The sequence below is a fragment of the Propithecus coquereli genome, unplaced genomic scaffold, assembly GCF_000956105.1.
Source record: "Propithecus coquereli isolate 6110/MARCELLA unplaced genomic scaffold, Pcoq_1.0 Scaffold43, whole genome shotgun sequence".
In the NCBI taxonomy this organism is placed as follows: Eukaryota; Metazoa; Chordata; class Mammalia; order Primates; family Indriidae; genus Propithecus; species Propithecus coquereli.
The window spans coordinates 9888386-9908631 of NW_012150063.1; the positions used below are offsets into that span (position 1 = coordinate 9888386).

General features: G+C 40.9%; 1 protein-coding gene across 2 annotated transcripts in view; it reads right to left on the reverse strand.

The window, feature by feature from the left end:
* CRIM1 (cysteine rich transmembrane BMP regulator 1 (chordin-like)) overlaps positions 1-20246 on the reverse strand; it is a 192969-nt gene that overhangs the window by 68728 nt on the left and 103995 nt on the right. For both annotated transcript variants that reach the window (XM_012653840.1, XM_012653841.1), the window contains exons 5-7: positions 16253-16374; positions 3251-3433; positions 708-905 (exon numbers count right to left, since the gene is read on the reverse strand). In XM_012653840.1, the coding sequence (XP_012509294.1) occupies positions 708-905; positions 3251-3433; positions 16253-16374 (503 nt within the window). The remainder of the gene's footprint in view (positions 1-707; positions 906-3250; positions 3434-16252; positions 16375-20246) is intronic.

Consider the following 20246-nt stretch of genomic DNA (forward strand, 5'->3'; position numbering starts at 1 on the left):
TATTCAATCTCTTGTCTGCACTAACGGACATGGACAGAAGGTTAGGAATGACATGAGTAAGTGCACAAAGAATCTTCCCAGGGTGGAGGAAATGAACTGGAATAGGAGCTGGGACAGAAAAACTGGTCCGAGGTACCTCAGGCTTCTCTCCATTAAACAGGAAGAGAAGTAGCAAAAACAGGCAACCAAGACGTAAGTAAAAATATGAGAGGAATTGCAAAGCCACAACCGTTGTGATGTTAGAGGTACAAAGAATGCTCAGAGAGCAGGCACTAGGCAGTGCAAATCGCCTTTGACAGTTCCAGTTTTTCTTCTAGTTGCCAGGACCCTTGGGCTTATGGAAGCACCACAAGTCGAACATGCTGTGCTCGAGTCATGGGTCTTACTTCCAATTTTATTTCATTGTGTTGACCTTTGGATGTTAATTAGGCTTGAAGTGAACTGAATTAAAATGTATGTATTCTTATACCACATTGAGATAAGCATATTTGCAATGGCAAAATAAAGACCACGCTATTCTCATTTTAAATGTGCAAGATTTCCCCCAGATGATTAGTTTGGGCTGTATAATAAATTCGTCTGCAACTGGTAATAGCATGAAGCAGACAGTATGCCCGAGGAAATAAAAAGCAAACAAGAACATACTGGTAGAAGCATTTCCAACATGAGCCATTCGCCGGGGACTCACTAGGATCTCTGAGGTTTACCTTCGCACACGGGGCAGCACTCCCCAGGCACTTTCACGGGGTGCATGCAGCTCTGTCCGCAGGCTGTTGCAACGCAATGGGGTTCTCCGTTGATGCACTGGCAGAACGTACAGTCGTCTTCCCGCCACCGGTCTCCATGGGCGCGAATCTGGCCATTGGCATAGCAGCCCGCGGGGTTATTAAAAGGATACACTGGATCTAAATTAAAACATGAGTTCACAGTAAGACTGAGCATATTCTGCATCTTGTCTCTGCCTGTACCTGGAGACATTTTTTTCCCCAGGTTTTAGTCATCAGCAGTTCTGTTCCAACTGTGATCAAGAGAAGCTCAGGGCTACATGAGGTGTCTCTAGGGGTACGAGCAAAAGCAGCTGTCATACCAAATGTATCTCTACTGGTCCTGACACGGCAGTCAGGGGAGAGGATCTGTGGCCTCAAAACCAATGTGCAGGTGTTGTCACTCCATAAAGTTGGAAAGCTTTGTGGATAGAGCTGTGGGTTGGTAATTAGAAAACACAGATTCATTTTAGGCTCCGACAATGTCTTAGAGTTGTTGACTTGAATGTTTATCACACCTCGATTTCACTGCCTGTGAAGTAGCAGGAATACTGCCCCATCTCACTTAGAATGATACTGCTACTCCTGGGACTAATTGAACTATATTTCACGGAGCCTGCAAGTCCATGTGGTCAACAGTGAGGAGTAGAACAGGCCCTTGCAGTGGCCCTGTTCATGACAAGGCAGGTTTAGACATACCATGGGTCACTGTTCCTTGGAGAAAGGCTGTTTTCTTCCCATAGCTGGGCAGCTAAGCAGCAGCCAAGGTTGGGAGACAAAAGTCACTAAGACGACCATGAAAAAAAAATGTTTATCGAATTTACCGACAAGGATACAAATATTGCGTGCACAATACCTGAGTATTCCTATATTGAGAGCGACTAAATAAATTACTCGATTTTCTTTCTCAGAAATACATAAAAACTGGCCTCAACAAAACAGGCACTGCCGTGTTGGGAGAAGAGTCTAGATAATTTAGAGTTTGGTCATCTTTATTCTAAAGAGGTAATAGGGCATTATAAGAAAGTGAGAAAGTCAAAATTTAAAATAATGCGGTCACAGCTTTAGAAAGGCAGTCTGCCAGTGACGGAAGTGGCCAACAGACCTGCACTAGATAAGACTTTCTAAATTCCTTTATAAAAAATATTATGAAAAAATCCTTCATTCCTACTTTGAGGCTGGATCTGAATTCCAGGAAGTGAGACATAACCGGATCTGTGCCTAGACAACTCGTTATGATTATTACACACGCAGAGGTTCATATCTATGTTTTCACACCACCAACCACTACATAGTTTCAGACACTATTATAGACTTAAGTTTGATGGAATTTTTTTTTTTAATCTTCGACGACAACTGAAAGGTAAACTACTTTTCTCCTGTGTTGGCTAAAATAATTTCTAATAAGGAAAAGGTCCCATTGTTATGAACAACTGATCAATGTTAGGAATGTAAACATTATCAGATCTTCAACATTATGTGGCAAATATAGCTCAATCATTTAAAGGATTTTAGGAAAACAGAAAAAAGTATGGACCCTCCCACTTTGTGTGCAGAGTTCAGGTACAAGACTAACATGTATGACTTCAGACTGAAGATGTGTGGTCCAGTCAGGACAAAAAGGCTCACGTGACCTTTTCTCTGGGGACGACTGCCGTGTGGTCAGGAGAATGCCACAGACACGGCCAGGCACAGGAGTACTATTCCTAGTCTCACTATAAACTCACATGAGTGACTTTACTTTTCTGAACTTCAACATCCTAATCTTTAAAATGTGTACGTTGTAGTGAATGAGAGAGGCAAAATTTTGAGGTATTTATTATTTATGAATGTCAGAGATTGGAAGACACAGCCTGTTAGAGGAACATGGAAATGTTACTTCTTGGAGAGAAGAGGGGAATGCAGAGAAAGCAGGTCCCTAAAAGTCACACCTGACACCTGGCTGGGCCTCGAGCCGTGATACCACACCACAACCCCCCTCCAACCACCACATATTTTCAAAGGAGGAGCAGCAGGGTCCCGATCCCACTGGAGGGGCAGGGGTGTTGGTAAGGAGGCAGGGTGGGTGGCTTTCTGGGCTGACTGGCTGAGATTGTCAGTGACAAAGTCCATCCTATCCCAGTGGAGCAATGTGAGAACAGGTGGTGAATTCCAATGTCAGGGTGAAGACAAAGCTTTGCCCCAGGACTTGCCAACCAACTGCAAGAACTGCAGGGGAGGAACAGAAAGCAACTCTGGGAAATCTCATGTCCACCTGTGGAAACAGGTGACCCATCGTCTACACCCAGAGTATGGCTTCCTTCAGGGAAGTGTTTCCATATACTCTACCTGGCATTATCAACATTCTAAAATACAGACCACAATGTCATAAAAAAGGAACTTCAATATTCTTCTACTTTTAGATGAGACTGAATTAGGTCAATTTTGGTATTAAAACTCTGTACCATGTATACTCGTATTAATCTTCAATTAGCACCTTTTCTTACCTTCACACACGGGGCAGCACTCCCCTTCGGGCACATAGTACCTCTCGCAGTTCAGCTCGCCGCACTGGGCAGTGAAGCAGATGGCAACGCCCCCTTGGCATCGGCAGAATCGACAGTTGTCCATTCGAAACATGTCTCCGTCGTAATACTCCACGTTGTTAAAGACGCAGGCTGGCTTTGTTTCTGAAAGGAGTTAAAACAAACAAAGCATATTCTGAGTCATTTTTGAATGGTGTCCTTTAATGTTTTTTAAACAGCCTCTAGAAAATTCTAATAGCAGGGGTTACAATTCGATGGAAATATACTAAACTCAATATAACTTTACGTAACGGAAGCAATAAAGCAAAGCAAAATAAACAAAACGCATTGCTATCCTGTTTACAACAAGGAATCAAAATTCCCCTTAGCAAAATCTACACTGACTTCCTCCCATCCCAAATAAACCTACACTTTATGACCATGAAACTCACATATCTGGTATATGCTTTAAACAGATTATATTTGTTTTGTTAAATCATTCTCGACACGAAATAAATGATCCTGTCTTCACATTAGGTTTTGTTCTGCCTCAAAAAATTTATTTAGGCCTTTTTGGAGGTGGTAATGTTCTGTTCCTTCAGTGTTCTCAAATTCTTTTTTCTATCTGGTTTAAAATTTTATAATTTTAATAGTGCTTGGTCTATAACAAATCACTTTCTCATGCATTACTTCACTTAATCTCAATAAGAAAGGTCTGATGTAGATATTATTATGCTGAGTTTAGAAGTGAGGAAATTCTGGGTAATTTACTCAAAGTCATACATTTAGCAAACGACAGAAGCAAAATCAGTGGCTCTTCAACTAAAACCCTGTGCTTTCCATTGTTTCAAGGTTATGTTCTGCTAAGGACTCATAATTGCATATTTAGAACTCTCATCACGACACCAGTGTTTTGTTTTGTTTTGTTTCTGAGACAGGGTCTTGTTCTGTTGCCTGGACTAGAGTGGAGTAGTGTCATCATAGCTCACTGCAGCCTCAAAAATCCTGGCCTCAAGTGATCCTCCCATCTCTGCCTCCCAAAGTGCTAGGATTACAAGGGTGAACTACTGTGCCCAGCCATACCAATGACTTTTAAATTTGTCTCTGCACTGAAAGACTCTCCCTAAGTTTATTTTTTATCTTTAATTTTGGTTGATTTAAAATAACTCCCATCAGACAAAGACATCACAAGAAAACAAACTACAGATCAGTGTCTCTTATGAATATAGACATAAAAATCCAAAAAAAAAAAATTATTAGCAGACTACATCCAGCAACATATAAACAGGATTATATACCATGACCAAGTGGGAATTATTCCCAGAACGTGAGGTTGGTTTAACATCCAAAAAAATTCAATTAATGTAACATGACATGTCAATAGGATAAAGAACAAAAACCACACGATCATCTCAATAGATATAGCTTTCAGCATTTGACAGAATTTAATATTCTTTCATGATAAAAATGCTCAACAAACTAGAAACAGAAGGGAATTTCCTCAACTTGATAAACAGCATCTACAAAAATCCCACAGCTAACATCATATTTAATGGTGAAAGACTAAATGCTTTCCCCCTAAGATCAGGAACAAGACAAGATGTCCACTTTCGCCACTAAAATTCAACATTGTAATGGAAATTCTAGCCAGGGAAATTAGGAAAGAAAAATAAATAAAAGGCATCCAGGTTGGAAAGGACGAAGTAAAACTATCTCTAATAGCAGATGACATGATATTATATATAAAACATTCTGAAGAGTCCACTAAAAAACTACAGAACTTATAAACAAGTTCAACAAGATTGCAGAGTACAACTGCAACCCCCCAAACTGTTTCTATACACTAGCAATGAACAATGAGAAAATCAAGTCAAGAAAACAATCCTATTCTCAATAGTATCAAAAAGAATACTTAGAAATAAATTGAATAAAATGAATGCAAAATTTGTACTCTGAAAATGACAAAACATTGCTGAAAGAAATTTATAAAGCCTAACTAAATGGGAATTCATCCCATGTTCATGGATTGGAAGACAATATTGCTAAAATGGAAATAGTCCCCAAATTGATCTACATACTCAATGCAATCCCTATCAAAATCCGAGCTGGCTCTTTTGTAGAAATTGACAAGCAGATCCTAAAATTCATATGGAAATGCAAGGGACCCAGCATTGCCAAAACAATCTTAAAAAGGAGAATAAAGTTAGAGGACTCACACTTCCTGATTTCGAAACATAATTGTACAGTAATCAAGACAGTGTGGTTCTAGCATAAGGACAGATATATAGTTCAATGGAATTAAGAGTTCAGAAATAAACTACAACATTTATTGATTTTTGGTGAGGCAGTCAAGACAATTCAATGCGGGAAAGAAGTCTTTTCAACAAATGGTGCTGGGTGACTGGATATCTACATGCAAAAGAATGAAGATGGACCCCCTATATCACACATCATATATAAAATTTAACTCAAAATGAATCATAGAGCTATGATTTAACCATAACAGCTACAACTATAGAGATCTTAGAATAAAACATAGGAGTGAATCTTTGTGACCTTGGATTAGACCACGGTTTCTTAGATATGACACTAAAAGCATAACCAAAGAAAGAAGAACACACAAACTGGACTTCACCTACTTCTGTGCTTCAGAGGAAACCACCAAGAAAGTAAAACGACAACTCAACGATTGGGAGAAAGTATTTGCAATCGCATATCTGATTTTAAAAAAAACAAACCCATATCCAGAACTCTTACAATTCAACAATAAAAAATAACCCAGTTGAAAATTGGGCAAATATTTGAACAGACATTTCTCCAAAAAAGATATAGAAATTGCCAATAAACACACAAAAAGATTTTCAACATTATAAGTCATTAGGCGAATGCAAACCAAAGCCACAATGAGACACTATTTCACATCCACTAGGATACCTATAATCAAAAAGACAGATTAAGGTGTTGATGAGGACGCAGAGAAATTGGAATTCTGATGTATTGCTAGTGAGGATGCAAAAGCACAGCTGCTTAGGAAAACTGGCATTTCCTCAAAACATCAAACACAGAATTACCATATGGTCAAGCAATTCCACCCCTAGGTGTATACTCAAGAGAATTAAAAACATATACCCACATAAAAAACTTGTACACAAATGTTCATAGCAGCACAACAGCCAAAAAAAAGTCCCTTAACTGATGTATGGATAAACAAAAAGTGGTATATCCCATAAAATAATATTTGGCCATAAAAGAGAATGAAGTTCTGATATATGCTACAACATGAATGAACCCTGAAACATGCTAAGTGAAGCCAGTCACAAAGAACCATGCATTGTATGATTCCATTTATATGAAATACCCATCACGGGCGTATCTACTGAGATAGAAAGTAGATTACTGGCTGCCTAGGGCTGGCGGCTTTGGTGGGAAATGGGGTTATGACTATTAATGGGTTCGGGAGTTTTTTGCAGGGGAAGAGGAGGTTGATGAAAACGTTCTAACAATTGATTGTGGTGACTGCACAACTCTGTTAATATACTAAAAACAACTGGATTATACAACTTAAACTGGTGAACTGTCTGCTATGTATTTCATAAAACTATTTAAAAGAAGTACTTCTAAGCTAAAGAAAGTTCTCCTGGGCTGATAAGGCCTGTTCAACCAGGTAGAGAAAGCTGGATGATGTATTCACATCTTTCATGGGCTCCTTTGTCCCCAAATAATTTCTCAGTATGTCACCTTGCATGTCTGAAACACTTTCAGAAACTTTCATTGCATTTTGAGTATATTTGTATTTTTATTGTATTTAAGGACAATTTCTTTCTCATTTGATTTCATAACAACCTCACTGAGAAGACAGAACAAGTATTAATATTCTTTTTCTTCAATGAGGAAAATGAAATTTAAAGAGATCAGGCACCTGCCTAAAGTCAAGAGTTGTGTCAGACAAGTGGGGACCATATGTGTTCACATTCGGTAAATGTGTGTTTGAAGCTCTTTCCTTGGTGCTGCATGACTAATATTTTTTTCAAAAAATTAATGTTAAAAAGAATCATCTTATAGCCCAGAATTCTTCTATATACTTTTAGCCAACATACTCATCTCAGTTGGGACTGGAAGGAACTGGGCATCTGGACCACAAGTACCAAGAAACACAGAAAATGGAGCGTTTCCATAAATCACACTCGCAGGGTGTAGAGTGAGGCAAAATACCATATTCTAACAAAGTGCTGAATATCTATTCAAACTGAAAAAAAAGTGTATAGACCAATCAATATGAATTACTTAGCTGAGTTAATCAACCACATCTACCATCTGGGTAACGCCACAAATCTTTGAAAAGATGAGGAGGGAAGATTCTGGTTATGAATGAAGCTGCTCCAGGTGGACATGTTTTTACGGTGGGGTGTGCAGAGCTTCAGGGCAGGGGACGGGATTGACAAGAGGACTGGGGCAGTGAGGTTCCAGTACTTACAGCACGGGGAGCAAGGGAGGGCAATTTAGCAAGACGGAGAGTCCTAAAAAACACAGCTCAGAAAACATGATCAATCCTTTAGGTTTGAAAAAAAAAATTACACAAGAAATCTGTTTGACGCTGAGAACAATTTATAAAGGCTCGTCAGAAAAAGTGCAAGATAAAAAGGCTACCTGTAGTCTTTGAGGACCAAGGACCAATGACTCCTTCCCCTGTCGGGAACAGACGTAACTCTCACAACAGTGTGGAGTTTGCCACAACCTCTACAAGAGGATGATTTAAGTGGATATGGAAAAGAAAAATATTATGAAGAGATAATTTACTATGTAAGTTGTACTTCTCAATGCAGTGATGCATAAAAGTGTCTTTTTAGTGATTTTTATACATGTTTTGTGTCTGCAAAATTAAATTTTATGTTTCTAACTTCTAGAATCTTCCTTCCCCTCTTTAATATATTTCAGAATTCCTGAAAAAGAGCCTTATATTAATAATTTAGACTATTACTAAACGCTACTGCCTACTGAATTACACTGATTAGCAGGTGGTGACAGGCACAGGCATACCTTGGAGACATCGAGGATTTGGACCCAGACCACCAAAATAAAGCAAGTATCTCAATAAAGCAAGTTACGCAAATTTTTTGGTTTCCCAACGCACATAAAAGTTACGTTTACACTATACTGTAGTCTATTAAGTGTGCAACAGCATTATGTCTAAAAAAATGTGCATACCTTGATTTAAAAATACTTTATTGCTAAAAAATGCTAACGATCTTCTGAGCCGTCGGTGAGTCACAATCTTTTTGCTGGTGGAGGGTCTTGCCTCGATGTTGATGGCTGCTGACTGATCAGGGTGGTGGCTGCTGAAGGCTAGGGTGAATGCGGCAATTTCTTAAAACAAGACAACAATGAAGTCTGCCACATTGATTGACTCTTCCTTTCATGAAAGATTTCCCCGCAGCATGCAATGCTGTTTGAGAGCATTTTCTCCACAGTAGAACTCCTTTCAAAACTGGAGTCAGTCCTTCAAATCCTGTTGCTTTATGAACTAAATTTAAGTAATATTCTAAATCCTTTGTTGTCATTTCAATAATGTTCACAGTATTCACCAGGAGTAGATTCCATCTCAGAAACCACTGTCTTTCCTCATCCTAAGAAGCAACTCCTCAACCATTAAAGTTTTATCATGAGATTGCAACAATTCAGTCGTATCTTCAGGCTCCATTTCTGTATTGTACTTTATCTATCAATCACTCAATCAATCAATCAGGTCTTGCTCTGTCACCAAGACTGGAGGTGCAGTGGCGAGAGCCTAGCTCACTGTAACCTTGAATTCCTGGGTTCAAGCGATCCTCTCGCCTCAACCTCCTGAGTAGGTAGGAGGACAGGCATGTGCCACCATGCCTGGCTAATTTATTTTTTGTAGAGTCAGGGTCTCGCTATGTTGCCCAGACTGGTCTCAAACTCCCGGCTTCAGGTGATCCTCCTGCATCGGTCATAAGCATGAGCCACCATGCCAGTTAGGCTCCACTTCTAATTCTAGTTCTCTTGCTACTTCTACCATATCTGCAGTGACTTCCTCCACTGAAGTCTTGAACCCCTCCAAGTCATCCACGAGGGTTAGAATCAACTTCGTCCAAAATTCTGTTAACGTTGATATTTTGACTTCCTCCCACGAATCACGAATGTTCTTAATGGCAACTAGAATGATAAATCCTTTCCGGAAGGTTTTCAATCTATTTTGCCCAGATACATCAGAGGAATCACTACCTACAGCAGCTATAGCCTTATGAAACGTATTGCTGAACTATTATGAATTGAAAGTCAAAATGACTCCTTGATCCATGGGCTGCAGAATGGATGCTGTGTTGGCAAGTATCAAAACAACATTAATCTCCTTGTACAACTACGTCAGAGCTCTTGGGTGACCAGGTGCATTGTCAATGAGCAGCAATATTTTGAAAGGAATCTTTTTTTCTGAGCCGTAGTTCTCAACAGTGGGCTTAAAATATTCAGTGAACCATGTTGTAAACAGATATACTGCCATCCAGGCTTTGTTGTTCCATTTACATTATTAATAACAGACCACAGACATAAAAGATTTCCCATAATTTTTAAGGGCCTTAGGATTTTTGGAATTTAGGTAAATGAGCACTGGCTTCAACTTAAAAGTCACCAGCTGCATTAGCCCCTAGCAAGAGAGTCAGGCTGGTCCTTTGGAGCTTTGAAGCCAGGCATTGACTTCTCCTCTCTAGTTATGAAAGTCCTAGGTGACATCTTCTTTCAATATAAGGCTGTTTCATCTATATCACAAATCTGTTATTTAATGAAGCCATCTTCATCAACAATCTTTGCTAAATCTTCTGGATAACTTGCTGCAGCTTCTACACCAGCTTCTACATGCAGCTTCTCACATCCCTCCACCAAAACAAAATAAAACCAAACTTCAAAGAGAAGTAATATTGATGGAGGAGGTTTTGTCCATCTATTTAACCAGGCTAGTGTTTTCAAAACTCAGGGGTTCTCGAGTTCTGTGTGAATATTTTTAAATCTTATGTTTTCTCTTTAATGTATTAATTATCCTGCTGACATGTTCTTATCGCTATCAATGTGGACTAGCCTCAATATATACCCGGTCTGGCTAGCTATACTGTTACATTAATGGCTCAGTATTAAATATTATAAGACTAAAAATATTTTTGGTAATTTCAATTGGCTTATTCTATGGGGGCGAGGGGAAGTGTGCGTGTGTGCTGGGGGACACCGAGCAGACCCTATTTCAGGATGAGGGAAAGCGAACAATCCTTACAAAGGACTACAAAAGACTACATCACTCTGTTGCCTGGGCTAGAGTGCTGTGGCATCAGCCTAGCTCACAGCAACCTAAAACTCCTGGGCTCAAGCGATCCTCCTGCCTCAGCCTCCTGAGTAGCTGGGAATACAGGCATGCACCACCATGCCCGGCTAATTTTTTCTATATATTTTTAGCTGTCCAATTAATTTCTTTCTATTTTTGGTAGAGACGGGGTCTCGCTCTTGCTCAGGCTGGTCTCGAACTCCTGAGATCAAATGATCCACCTGCCTCGGCCTCCCAGAGTGCTAGGATTACAGGCGTGAGCCATCACACCCGGCCTACAAAAGATTACATCACTTTTAGTTTAATAAAGCCCCAGGAACATGAGCGGTGCTCAATGAATACATACTGAATGGAGAACTGCTTTTAAAGTACCCGATTCTCTCCATTACTGTATCATTAGAAGACATTATGTCCCTAGAAACTTCACTGAGTGTACTGCATGGTTCTTAATAGATGTTTTTTGTACTAGTTTTCTTATTAACAGGCTGCAGATCTGAATTTTCTAGGCCAAAATCTTACGTGAGAAGCAAGCTGACTCTGGGCATGGCTCCCCTTTAAATGGTGAATTTTACACGTTAATGTCTGAGAAAATTCTGTCAGGGCCAACACAGGATGATTTCCAATTTTTATTATGCTTTCGTATATCCTTGAATAAAACAGGAAGTAACTATTGGGTGGGCAACATGACCATAATAAAGACTCTTAGCTATTAGTGCTCATTTATAATCTGTTTTTTGTTGTGTTTTGTTTTTAGAGACAGGGTCTTGCTCGGTCGCCTAGGCCAGAGTGCAGTGGTACAATCATAGCTCACTGTAACCTTGAACTCCTGGGCTCAAGGGATCCTCCTGCCTCAGCCTCCTCAGTAGCTGGGACAACAGGTGCGCACCACCATGCCCAAATAATCTTTTTATTTTTTTGTAGAGGAGTCTCACTATGTTGGTCAGGCTGGTTAAAATCTGCACGTTATACTGTCTAAGAATCAGAGTGCCGCGGGGACAGTGTTCTGACAGATAGAGATTTCAAATGGCACACGAACAGGCTACAAACACAAGCTAAGTTGTATTCTGTTCCCTTCTGTCTGGACTTACATCATAACCACAGCTGCAATTACCTTTGGCTAATGCTGGTGTATACAAGTGACATTCCTGCCCTGCCCCATCTACCCACCACTCTCGGTACCACTGGCAAGAGGAGGATACTTCTCTTTTATCCTGATGACATGTTCTTAGAGCTGTGAATACAGACTAGCCTCAATATATACCTGGTCCTGCTAACTATTAATATGTTGTCACAATGAACAGCTCAGTGTTAAATATTATAAAGCTAAAAATACTTTTGGTAGTTTCAACTGGCTTATATCCAATAATGTAATACTGCAGACTAATTCGTTTACTTAGGGAACAGTTTATAACTAAGTCATGCTAGAAGAGTCAGTTATTGCCTATTAACACTTTAACCAAGATATTCTACTTTATTGAGATGTTTGTGCATATATACTGGACAACCGATCATATCTAAGAAACCAAATGATCACTTCCACGTTCTTTGCCTAGGATTTCAAAACGAATGCCTTCTGAAACAAAAGAGGTGAGCCACGTGTCAGACAATAGTTGGTAACGTGATAAAATGGAGAACACATGCCCATCTCAAAGTAGAGGCCATCACCCAGCTCTAGCTGATCGCTGACAGAACATTTGTTTATGGGCCAAAGCAGACGTAGAACTGTTTCTTGAAAGAGATACAGGATTTTTCAAACAAGCTTTGGAGGTCATACTTGCAGGAGGTGATGATTTTGACAACTTCTAAGTTTACATAAAAGGAACTCAATCATACCACCTGTTCCTTTCGTCTCTAAACAACGGGGTTCTCACTCAGCCAACACTTCACAAATCCTACTTTTGGCTCTTGTCAGAGAATGCAGTCACAAAACTGTCATAATTTGATTTGCAACTCTCCCATCCCTCCGCCAAAACAAAATAAAACCAAACCGCCAAGAGAAATAATATGTACGGAAGGTGTTCTATCTATTCATCCAGGCTAGTGTTTTAAAAACTGAGGGGTACTCAAGTTCTGTGTGAATATTTTCAAATCTTCTATTTCCACTTTAATGCTTATCTTAAAAAAAAATAATGTGACCATCTGGATCTTGTGAATGGCAGCGTAAAAGCTGTGTGCTGCCATGCACTCTCCACTCTGCATGTGGGGTCAGTTATGCTAACATCCAACCCACTGTCTCCTGAACTTGGGTCTTTGGATCTATTCTACCATATTGAGAAGTTCTCAAATTAAGAGACGATGCTCTAGGCGCCTAGGGTCTAGCTGTGTCAGTCTGATCTCTTGGAATTGCTTCCATTGAGTTGCATTTTAATATTTGCTTTTGTGTTTAATTGAGAAGAACCACCACAGGAAACCTGTTTCTGCATTTGTGGTGTGAAAGCAATTGAGCACATGATCAACTTCAGCATCTAAGGCTTCTTTTTTATTTCTATGTGAGAAATCTCCATTAGAGAGAAAGAGTTGCTCTGTCCAGCAAGCTTTTTTTCTTTGAAAATAAGAATTGTGTATCTGACCCTTTCTCTTTTTTCACTTTGACGGCCAGGAAGCTGGGGGTCTAATCTGATGTTTAACTCCGGCAACTACGTAGACGTGTATGGCTTGCATACCTGTGGGTGCTTTCTGTTTGATTTTCACTTTCAATTTTCTCTTACAACTCCGTGGTTATGATTCTCTTTTCTCATTAATATTTTACCACCATGTTATTGAAACTGTTCTCACTATAAAGCTGCCTCATATCCTCTGTGGATAACTTTATATATGTATACATACAGAAAAACAGACCTCTGCTTTTCTAAGTGATGATAATGAATATTTCATATGTAATATCTTCTAATGGTGACCTTATGACAATAGCAAGATTCTTCTGGGAAACTGGGTGGTAAATGTATTTTTTATATATATATATATATACACACTCATAAAGCTGCCTCATATCCTCTGTGGATAACTTTATATATGTATACATACAGAAAAACAGACCTCTGCTTTTCTAAGTGATGATAATGAATATTTCATATGTAATATCTTCTAATGGTGACCTTATGACAATAGCAAGATTCTTCTGGGAAACTGGGTGGTAAATGTATTTTTTATATATATATATATATACACACTCATATATAAATATATATGAGTGTGTATGTATGTATATGTTAATGTATGTATATGTGTACGTATGTATGTGTATGTATGTATATGTTAAAAGTAAAATATAGGCTTTGAGACACACTGCCCTTAAAAATATTGTGCAGGATTATGGATCTTCATAGAGTTAGTTCCTAGTCTCTTCGACAGCTGAATGACTAACACAACAGAGACACTACAGCAGGACGAGAAATAAGCAAAGATCACTCAACAAGTTTATGGTGGCAAGAAAGAAGCAACCACCAGAAACAGTAAACTGCATTCTGTTGACTCAACATTTTCTCTTGGCAGATGGCAAATCCTTTTCCTGAAGTCATGGCTCTACAAAAAGTGGCTATCAACAGGGGCAGGCTCTGAAGATTGATTCCAAGGCCACTGAGGCGGGGGTGCAGCTATTAACAGCCTGAGACACATCAGATTGGAATGAGATGTAAAGTCAATGTTGTGATAAGAAAAGCATGACACTCGAGTTTCTAGAACCAAGAAGCAAGGAGAGAAGAAAAGCACTCTTGTTCCTTACCCAGAGGAAACAAGAGCAAATCTTATTACTAGAAGTGATATTTCCAGGGGACAAATGACTTAAGATTAAAGTGTAGGGCAGTAAAAGACGGAGGATACTTAGAAAGTAACCCTTCTATGGGCTGGTATTTAATAGACACCTCTAGAGCAAACTGGGGTGATATGAATCAGATCACTCCCTAACTCACTCACTCAACAATATCTTCCCTGTGAAGCAGACACAGGGTAATATCCACAGACACAAAGATGAACGTGATGGACAACCACATTCTAGAGCGAGAGTCAGGCATGAGAGGAGGTATTTTCAGAGCAATGAGCACTGGAAGGAAGCACATCCGAGGTTGCTGGGAACCTAAGCAGCGACTATTTCTGTCTCAAATGGTCCAAGTTAAGTATTCACAGAATATCATCCACAATAAACTAAACTACAGTGGTGCCAGAGAAAGGTCTGCTTGGTCATTTGCTGGTGTTCACCGGGCATTACTGCTGGCTAAGCGATAAGAGAGGTGGGAGGGGCATTGAGAGGAGAATTAAGCACGCGGAACTTTTTCTGCACCCTTTCCTATATGCTGCATTTATGAGGTCTGTAAGCCAGGAAGTTCAACCTCGCTGTCTCCCTCCCCTGCCCCCAAAAGCCCAGAACTGTGGCTCTGAATGTGAACAGAGGGTGGGCACACCGGATACTAAAGACTATCTGCACGTAAAGTATAATTCCAAGTGCTTCACACATATAATATGTCATTTAATTCACTGGTATTCACTCCATTTTGCAGATGCAGAAACTAAGTAAGGCCCAGGGAGACCAAGAAACTCCCTCAAAGTTACACAGCTAGTAAGTGGAGGGACCAGTTTTCAAACTGAGGTCGGCTGGTTCTATCTGTGTTCTCTCTTAACCACAAAGCCATACTGCAAGTGTTTCCTCCAAAGGCAAACAAAACAAAACAAAACAAAACAGCATGTGCCCACTGGACTAAAAATCAGAGGACATAATCAAGGAAGACTCAACTTTAACATAACCTTTCCTTGTGGGGTAGGGAGGGGCTTTGGAAGGAGGGCAGGAAACCTTCTGAAATCTGAATTCTTATAGGCAGTAGTTGATACGGATAATTCTGCATGAATAATTTTGTTGCATTTGTCCAAATTCATCTCCATTCTCCTGTGTGTGTAAGTCTTGACTAAATAATGCTCTGCACAATTGCTGACATCTAACTTGTCTGAGTGTTATTCTTTGCTTTTTTTTTTTTCTGAAAATTCTGGTGGAGAAGCATTTCCACCACTAGAAGGGAGTAGGTTCCCCTCCCTTCTAGTATCTAAATTCAATAAACACCAAGTCACCAAGCACCAAACTTTCCCATGAAAGGTGAAAGGGAGAGGCAGATTCTGTCTGAAGGAATCTTGTGACCAAAGAATCCTTCTTCTGGGCCACCAGGGTCAAGCCTAAAGCAGGCCAACACCAGTGACCAACCATTGGTCAAAGGTATTCTCCCTAAGCAGGAAAACGCTAAACTAGATGAGCAACGTTGTTTCTGTTCCAAAGTGTGGCAGCTCTGATGTGGTTTTAGTTAGAGCACCTCCTGACAGCCGTAGAATGAGTTACTGAGTGACTGCAGGAGGAATATCGTTAACAGGCTCCACGATCCTTTTCCTAAAATCCCAAGATTTCTGAAATTCGGAAACACAGCAGAGTACGATAGCTACATGCAATCTGCCATTGCATTTCCAATGTTCTCTTTCTGATGGGTGGAATGACAGTTCCCATCCTAACTTTCTTTACTGCACCGTGGGAGCTTAAGCAAACCTTCTCTCTCAGTGCCCTCCAGCAAGTCCCTGAGCATATTCCCGGCTTTGTTAAAGGCAGAAGCAGCTCAATTGAACCCTCCCTCCTCCTCCTGCACAAATGTACACTCTCTGAGAACAAGAGAAACCCCACGTACCATTAACACATTCAAAGACATCACAGCACTTTCCGGGTGTCCCATCTCCACGAGAGACTATGCGGGGAGTGGATCCCACCTCACACACGGGGAAACCACATAAGCCAGAGAGACACTCGCATCTGAAACCAAAGAAAAGGGAAGGAAAACCCCATGAATAAACAACAACATAGAAGTCGGGAGACCACAAACAAAGTGGCAGTGGGTGTGGCAAAGTACCTGGTCTAAAGGACCCTGGCTCGTGTATCTGGTGTTACTGGGAAACAGGGAAGCAGAAGGGCTTCAGGCTCATCTACTTCATATACACCCCAATTTTTAACTTTACTGATTTTGACAGAAATATTTCTAAAACTCATTACCTCATTTCTTACTTAACCAGACTGGTACTGAGCATAACAAACATTTCTGGCGGACGCGGAATGCATATGCTGAGCTATTCTGTGCATCGATGCTGCTCCCACGGGCTAACATAACACAGGCTAACGCAGAACGAGCACCCTGCGTGGAGCAGCCCCACGGTGCTGCTTTGTTGCTATCGATGTCTAGGTGTTTCTCAGAGATTTTCTGACTCTTGTTTCAACGATTAAGTTATTAGATTTTCAGTCTTTTCTTGTCAGTGTGATTGTCTCTTGTAGCACCCTCGCCTCGAGCAACATCGGATTTATACTGTGTGCGATGGAAGAAATTGACTGAAGACTGAGGAACTCTATATAAAGAGCGGGTACCAGCTTTAGGACATGGCCTTTACGACAGCTATCGTGGAAGCTGAAAGTCTTAAATTTTGGGGTCTTCTGAGCTACCATCAGAGCATTTATCTCCACATGCACGAATGAGGTGTTCAATGAACTGCCAGCTGGCTGTGCTGGCTCTCACCCTTCCCTTCCACTCTGCCACGAAACTCGCCTACACACAGAAACCTGGCGAACATGGGCAGGTAAAGTAAGAGGAGACAAAATGTTGTATCTGCTACCACGAAGGCTGGAAATGGAAAACTCAGGGCAGCTGTGTGTCAGCACGTACGACGTGGAAGGAACAGCCAGGCTTGTGCCCTGGGACTCCCCTGGGGAGAGAAGTTTGGCTCAGAGGGCGGGGAGGCTGACAGGGAGTTCGCAGGTTGACAGGACTGAAATGAAGGCATCCTAAAAAAAGACATCCTGGCAGGAAGTGTGTGGGTATTTATGTACAGTAGGGGCCAAGACGAGGGGAGATGACATTCCCAGCAGGGGAGAACTATTAGCATATGCACTCTGTTTTTCCCCCTTCTTACTTAAGTAATTGGTTTGTTCACCTATTGTTCTTTGGATCTTTAATAAATTAAAATATGCCTATAGTCTGCAAGTACCTCAATAATCAGGCCCAGAGATTTAATTACATTTATAATTAACTGTGGAACTAAAAAGGAAATGAATTTAAGTTAAAATTTGCACCAAAGACTATTAAAGCCACTGGAAAGATGTGAGTGACCCCCCACCTCTATCTACCCCAAGGCAGGCCCTTTCAGGGTTCTTCCATGTGGGGTGACAATTATATTGGATTCCTGGGAGAAGAGGGTGTTAGACAATTAAGGTTTTGCTGCAATGATATTTCTGCCTACGGTTTCAAATAAAAGTTTGCCTGTTTTGTGTCAGCAGAGCTGGGTGTTCTCAATTCATAGTAAATACTCCTGCAGGGCAGTCACCTTCTAGGGCTGAGTACATGTGAGCTGGGCTTTTAGAGCCTGGTAAGGTCACCCCATCCTCTTTCGTGCTTATGTGCCTAGCCACTGCAGTTGTGAGCACATAATCATATTGCTGTATCATTATATTGTTACATTTATGGCACGTGGCACTCTGTACAACTTACAGACTCTTTAGAGTTTACAGATGAATGGGGCTGGAGTACTGAGAGGCCGCACCCTGATCCCAATGTCCAGATGTGGTTACAGGGCAAGCATCCTACAAGAACAGATCAACCCTTTCTTACACATCTTCTACAATTCATTCTCGCCTACTGATGTGTTCCAGGGAATCATTCTAATTTCAACACCAAAGAATATACAATCAACCAAAAAATACCTCTTCAGATGTTAACCTTTACTGAACATGTACGTGCACTTATGTGCTAGGTTCTCAGTGTTAGATTCACACTACACTCAACACTGGGACTGAGTCTGCCCTAAGTCTGTTTTCTCTTTTATTTCGCACCTCTTTCCCAACATTTAAATATCTCTATTATTTTCCCAGAGACCCTTACAGGTTGTCTCCGGCATGTTGCAGAACATAGGAAATTGCACACAACTGCCTATTAATCCACTCAGGAAAGGAAAATGCTTTATGCCGAAGTTTTACTTCTAAACTTAGAATGACTGCATAATAAAGACTGCAGGATTTGGATTCCCTGATTTTGCAAGCTCCAGCCCTGCCCAGCCCCTTGGCTGCTTCTCCCTTGGGAGCCCTTCCTTATCAGCTGCCCTCTTTCGACTTCTAACGGCTTCCCCCAAACCTGAAATTAATGTCTTAATGAAGGAGCAGCTTATGAAAGAACCACACAAGGTGTAAACCTAGGCTCAGGTCAGATATCTATCTAGCAGCTGTCTATTAGTTTGAAAACTTAGAGAACTGCCATTTTTGCAAGTCAGAAATGGTCAAATAGCAATTCTGTATGTTAAAATAGTTCAATATAATACAATTCCCATGAGTTATCTTTCCACAGAAAGGTCTGCAGTCACTCTGTCAGGTAACAGATCCGTATTTGCCCAGTAAATGTGTTACACCTACAGACTATGTGAGTCCCACGTAGTTTTAAATGAGTAAGGGTATTCTAGATTCTCCGCTTTCCGTACAGTGGAGGTAGGTATCCTTCCCTTTTATAGATGGGAACAGGGAAGGTACACAGCTTAATCAACTGACCCGAAATTAAACAGAGTTTCCTGTGTTTTCCACTAGAAGAGACTAGATTCTCTTCTACTGAGTCATAAAGAGGAAGTGCTCAACTACAGAACAACTGAAGCACGCAAACAGCAGGCACCCTGCCCTCCCCACCTTCTTTCTCTCCATTTTTATTCTACCCCCTCCACACCATCCTCCCCCTGCCCTTTATCCCAATTCCTGGAAAAGAAGCAAGCACAGGAAAGGCGATCACAGATGGATCAGGGACAGAAGAAATAAACTAACATGAGAAATGCCTAATGAAGCTGATGCCACCCCCTACCCCTCACCTCTGCAGCCCCCTTCCCACTTTCCAGCTCTAGTCTGCTCTCACCCAAGTCTCTCCCTCTCCCAACCCACACCACACCCATCCTAAGGCTCGGTTCCTGTACTTCCGTAGTCAAAACTCTTCAATTACTCCTCATTTCATGTGCCACTTTCTCAGCCTACCATTCAGCACTCTGACGTCCACACACCCTGTTCCCAGTTCTGTCTCCCGATATTCCCCTTCATTTTCCTACGCTATAGTCACACTCTTTTCTCCAAACAAGCCCTTCCTCTGCCATCTCACACGGCCTGCCCTACTGGCTCCTGCACGTTCCCTGTCCAGGCCTCGCGCCCAGCTGTCTCTCGAGGCCAACCTCAGATGATGATTGCTTCTCTGAACCCCCAAACATCACCCTTTCCTTACAGCCCTCCTCTCACCCTGCTTTGTGGTGACCCGAGTACTCATCTTCCCATAAGCTTTCTTTGTACCTATCAGGTACAGTCATCATGTAAATATTTCTTAAATGGAACAGAACTGGAGAAGAAGAAGAGAGACATGATGTGAAACAAACAAAACAAAAATACTGAAGAAAGCGAGAAGCAGAGCACTGAGATTACTATGCTGTGAACTTGAAAAGTCCAACCCAGGCAGAGCGATTTGCATGACGCCTTGAGCAGAACTGCTAAGGGCTTTAAAAAAAACGGAACAGCTTTATTGAGATATAATTCACATACCATAACATTCACCCTTTTAAAGTACAGTATATAATTCCGTGGTTTTATATTCACAGGGTTGTACAACCATCACGGGTACCTAATTT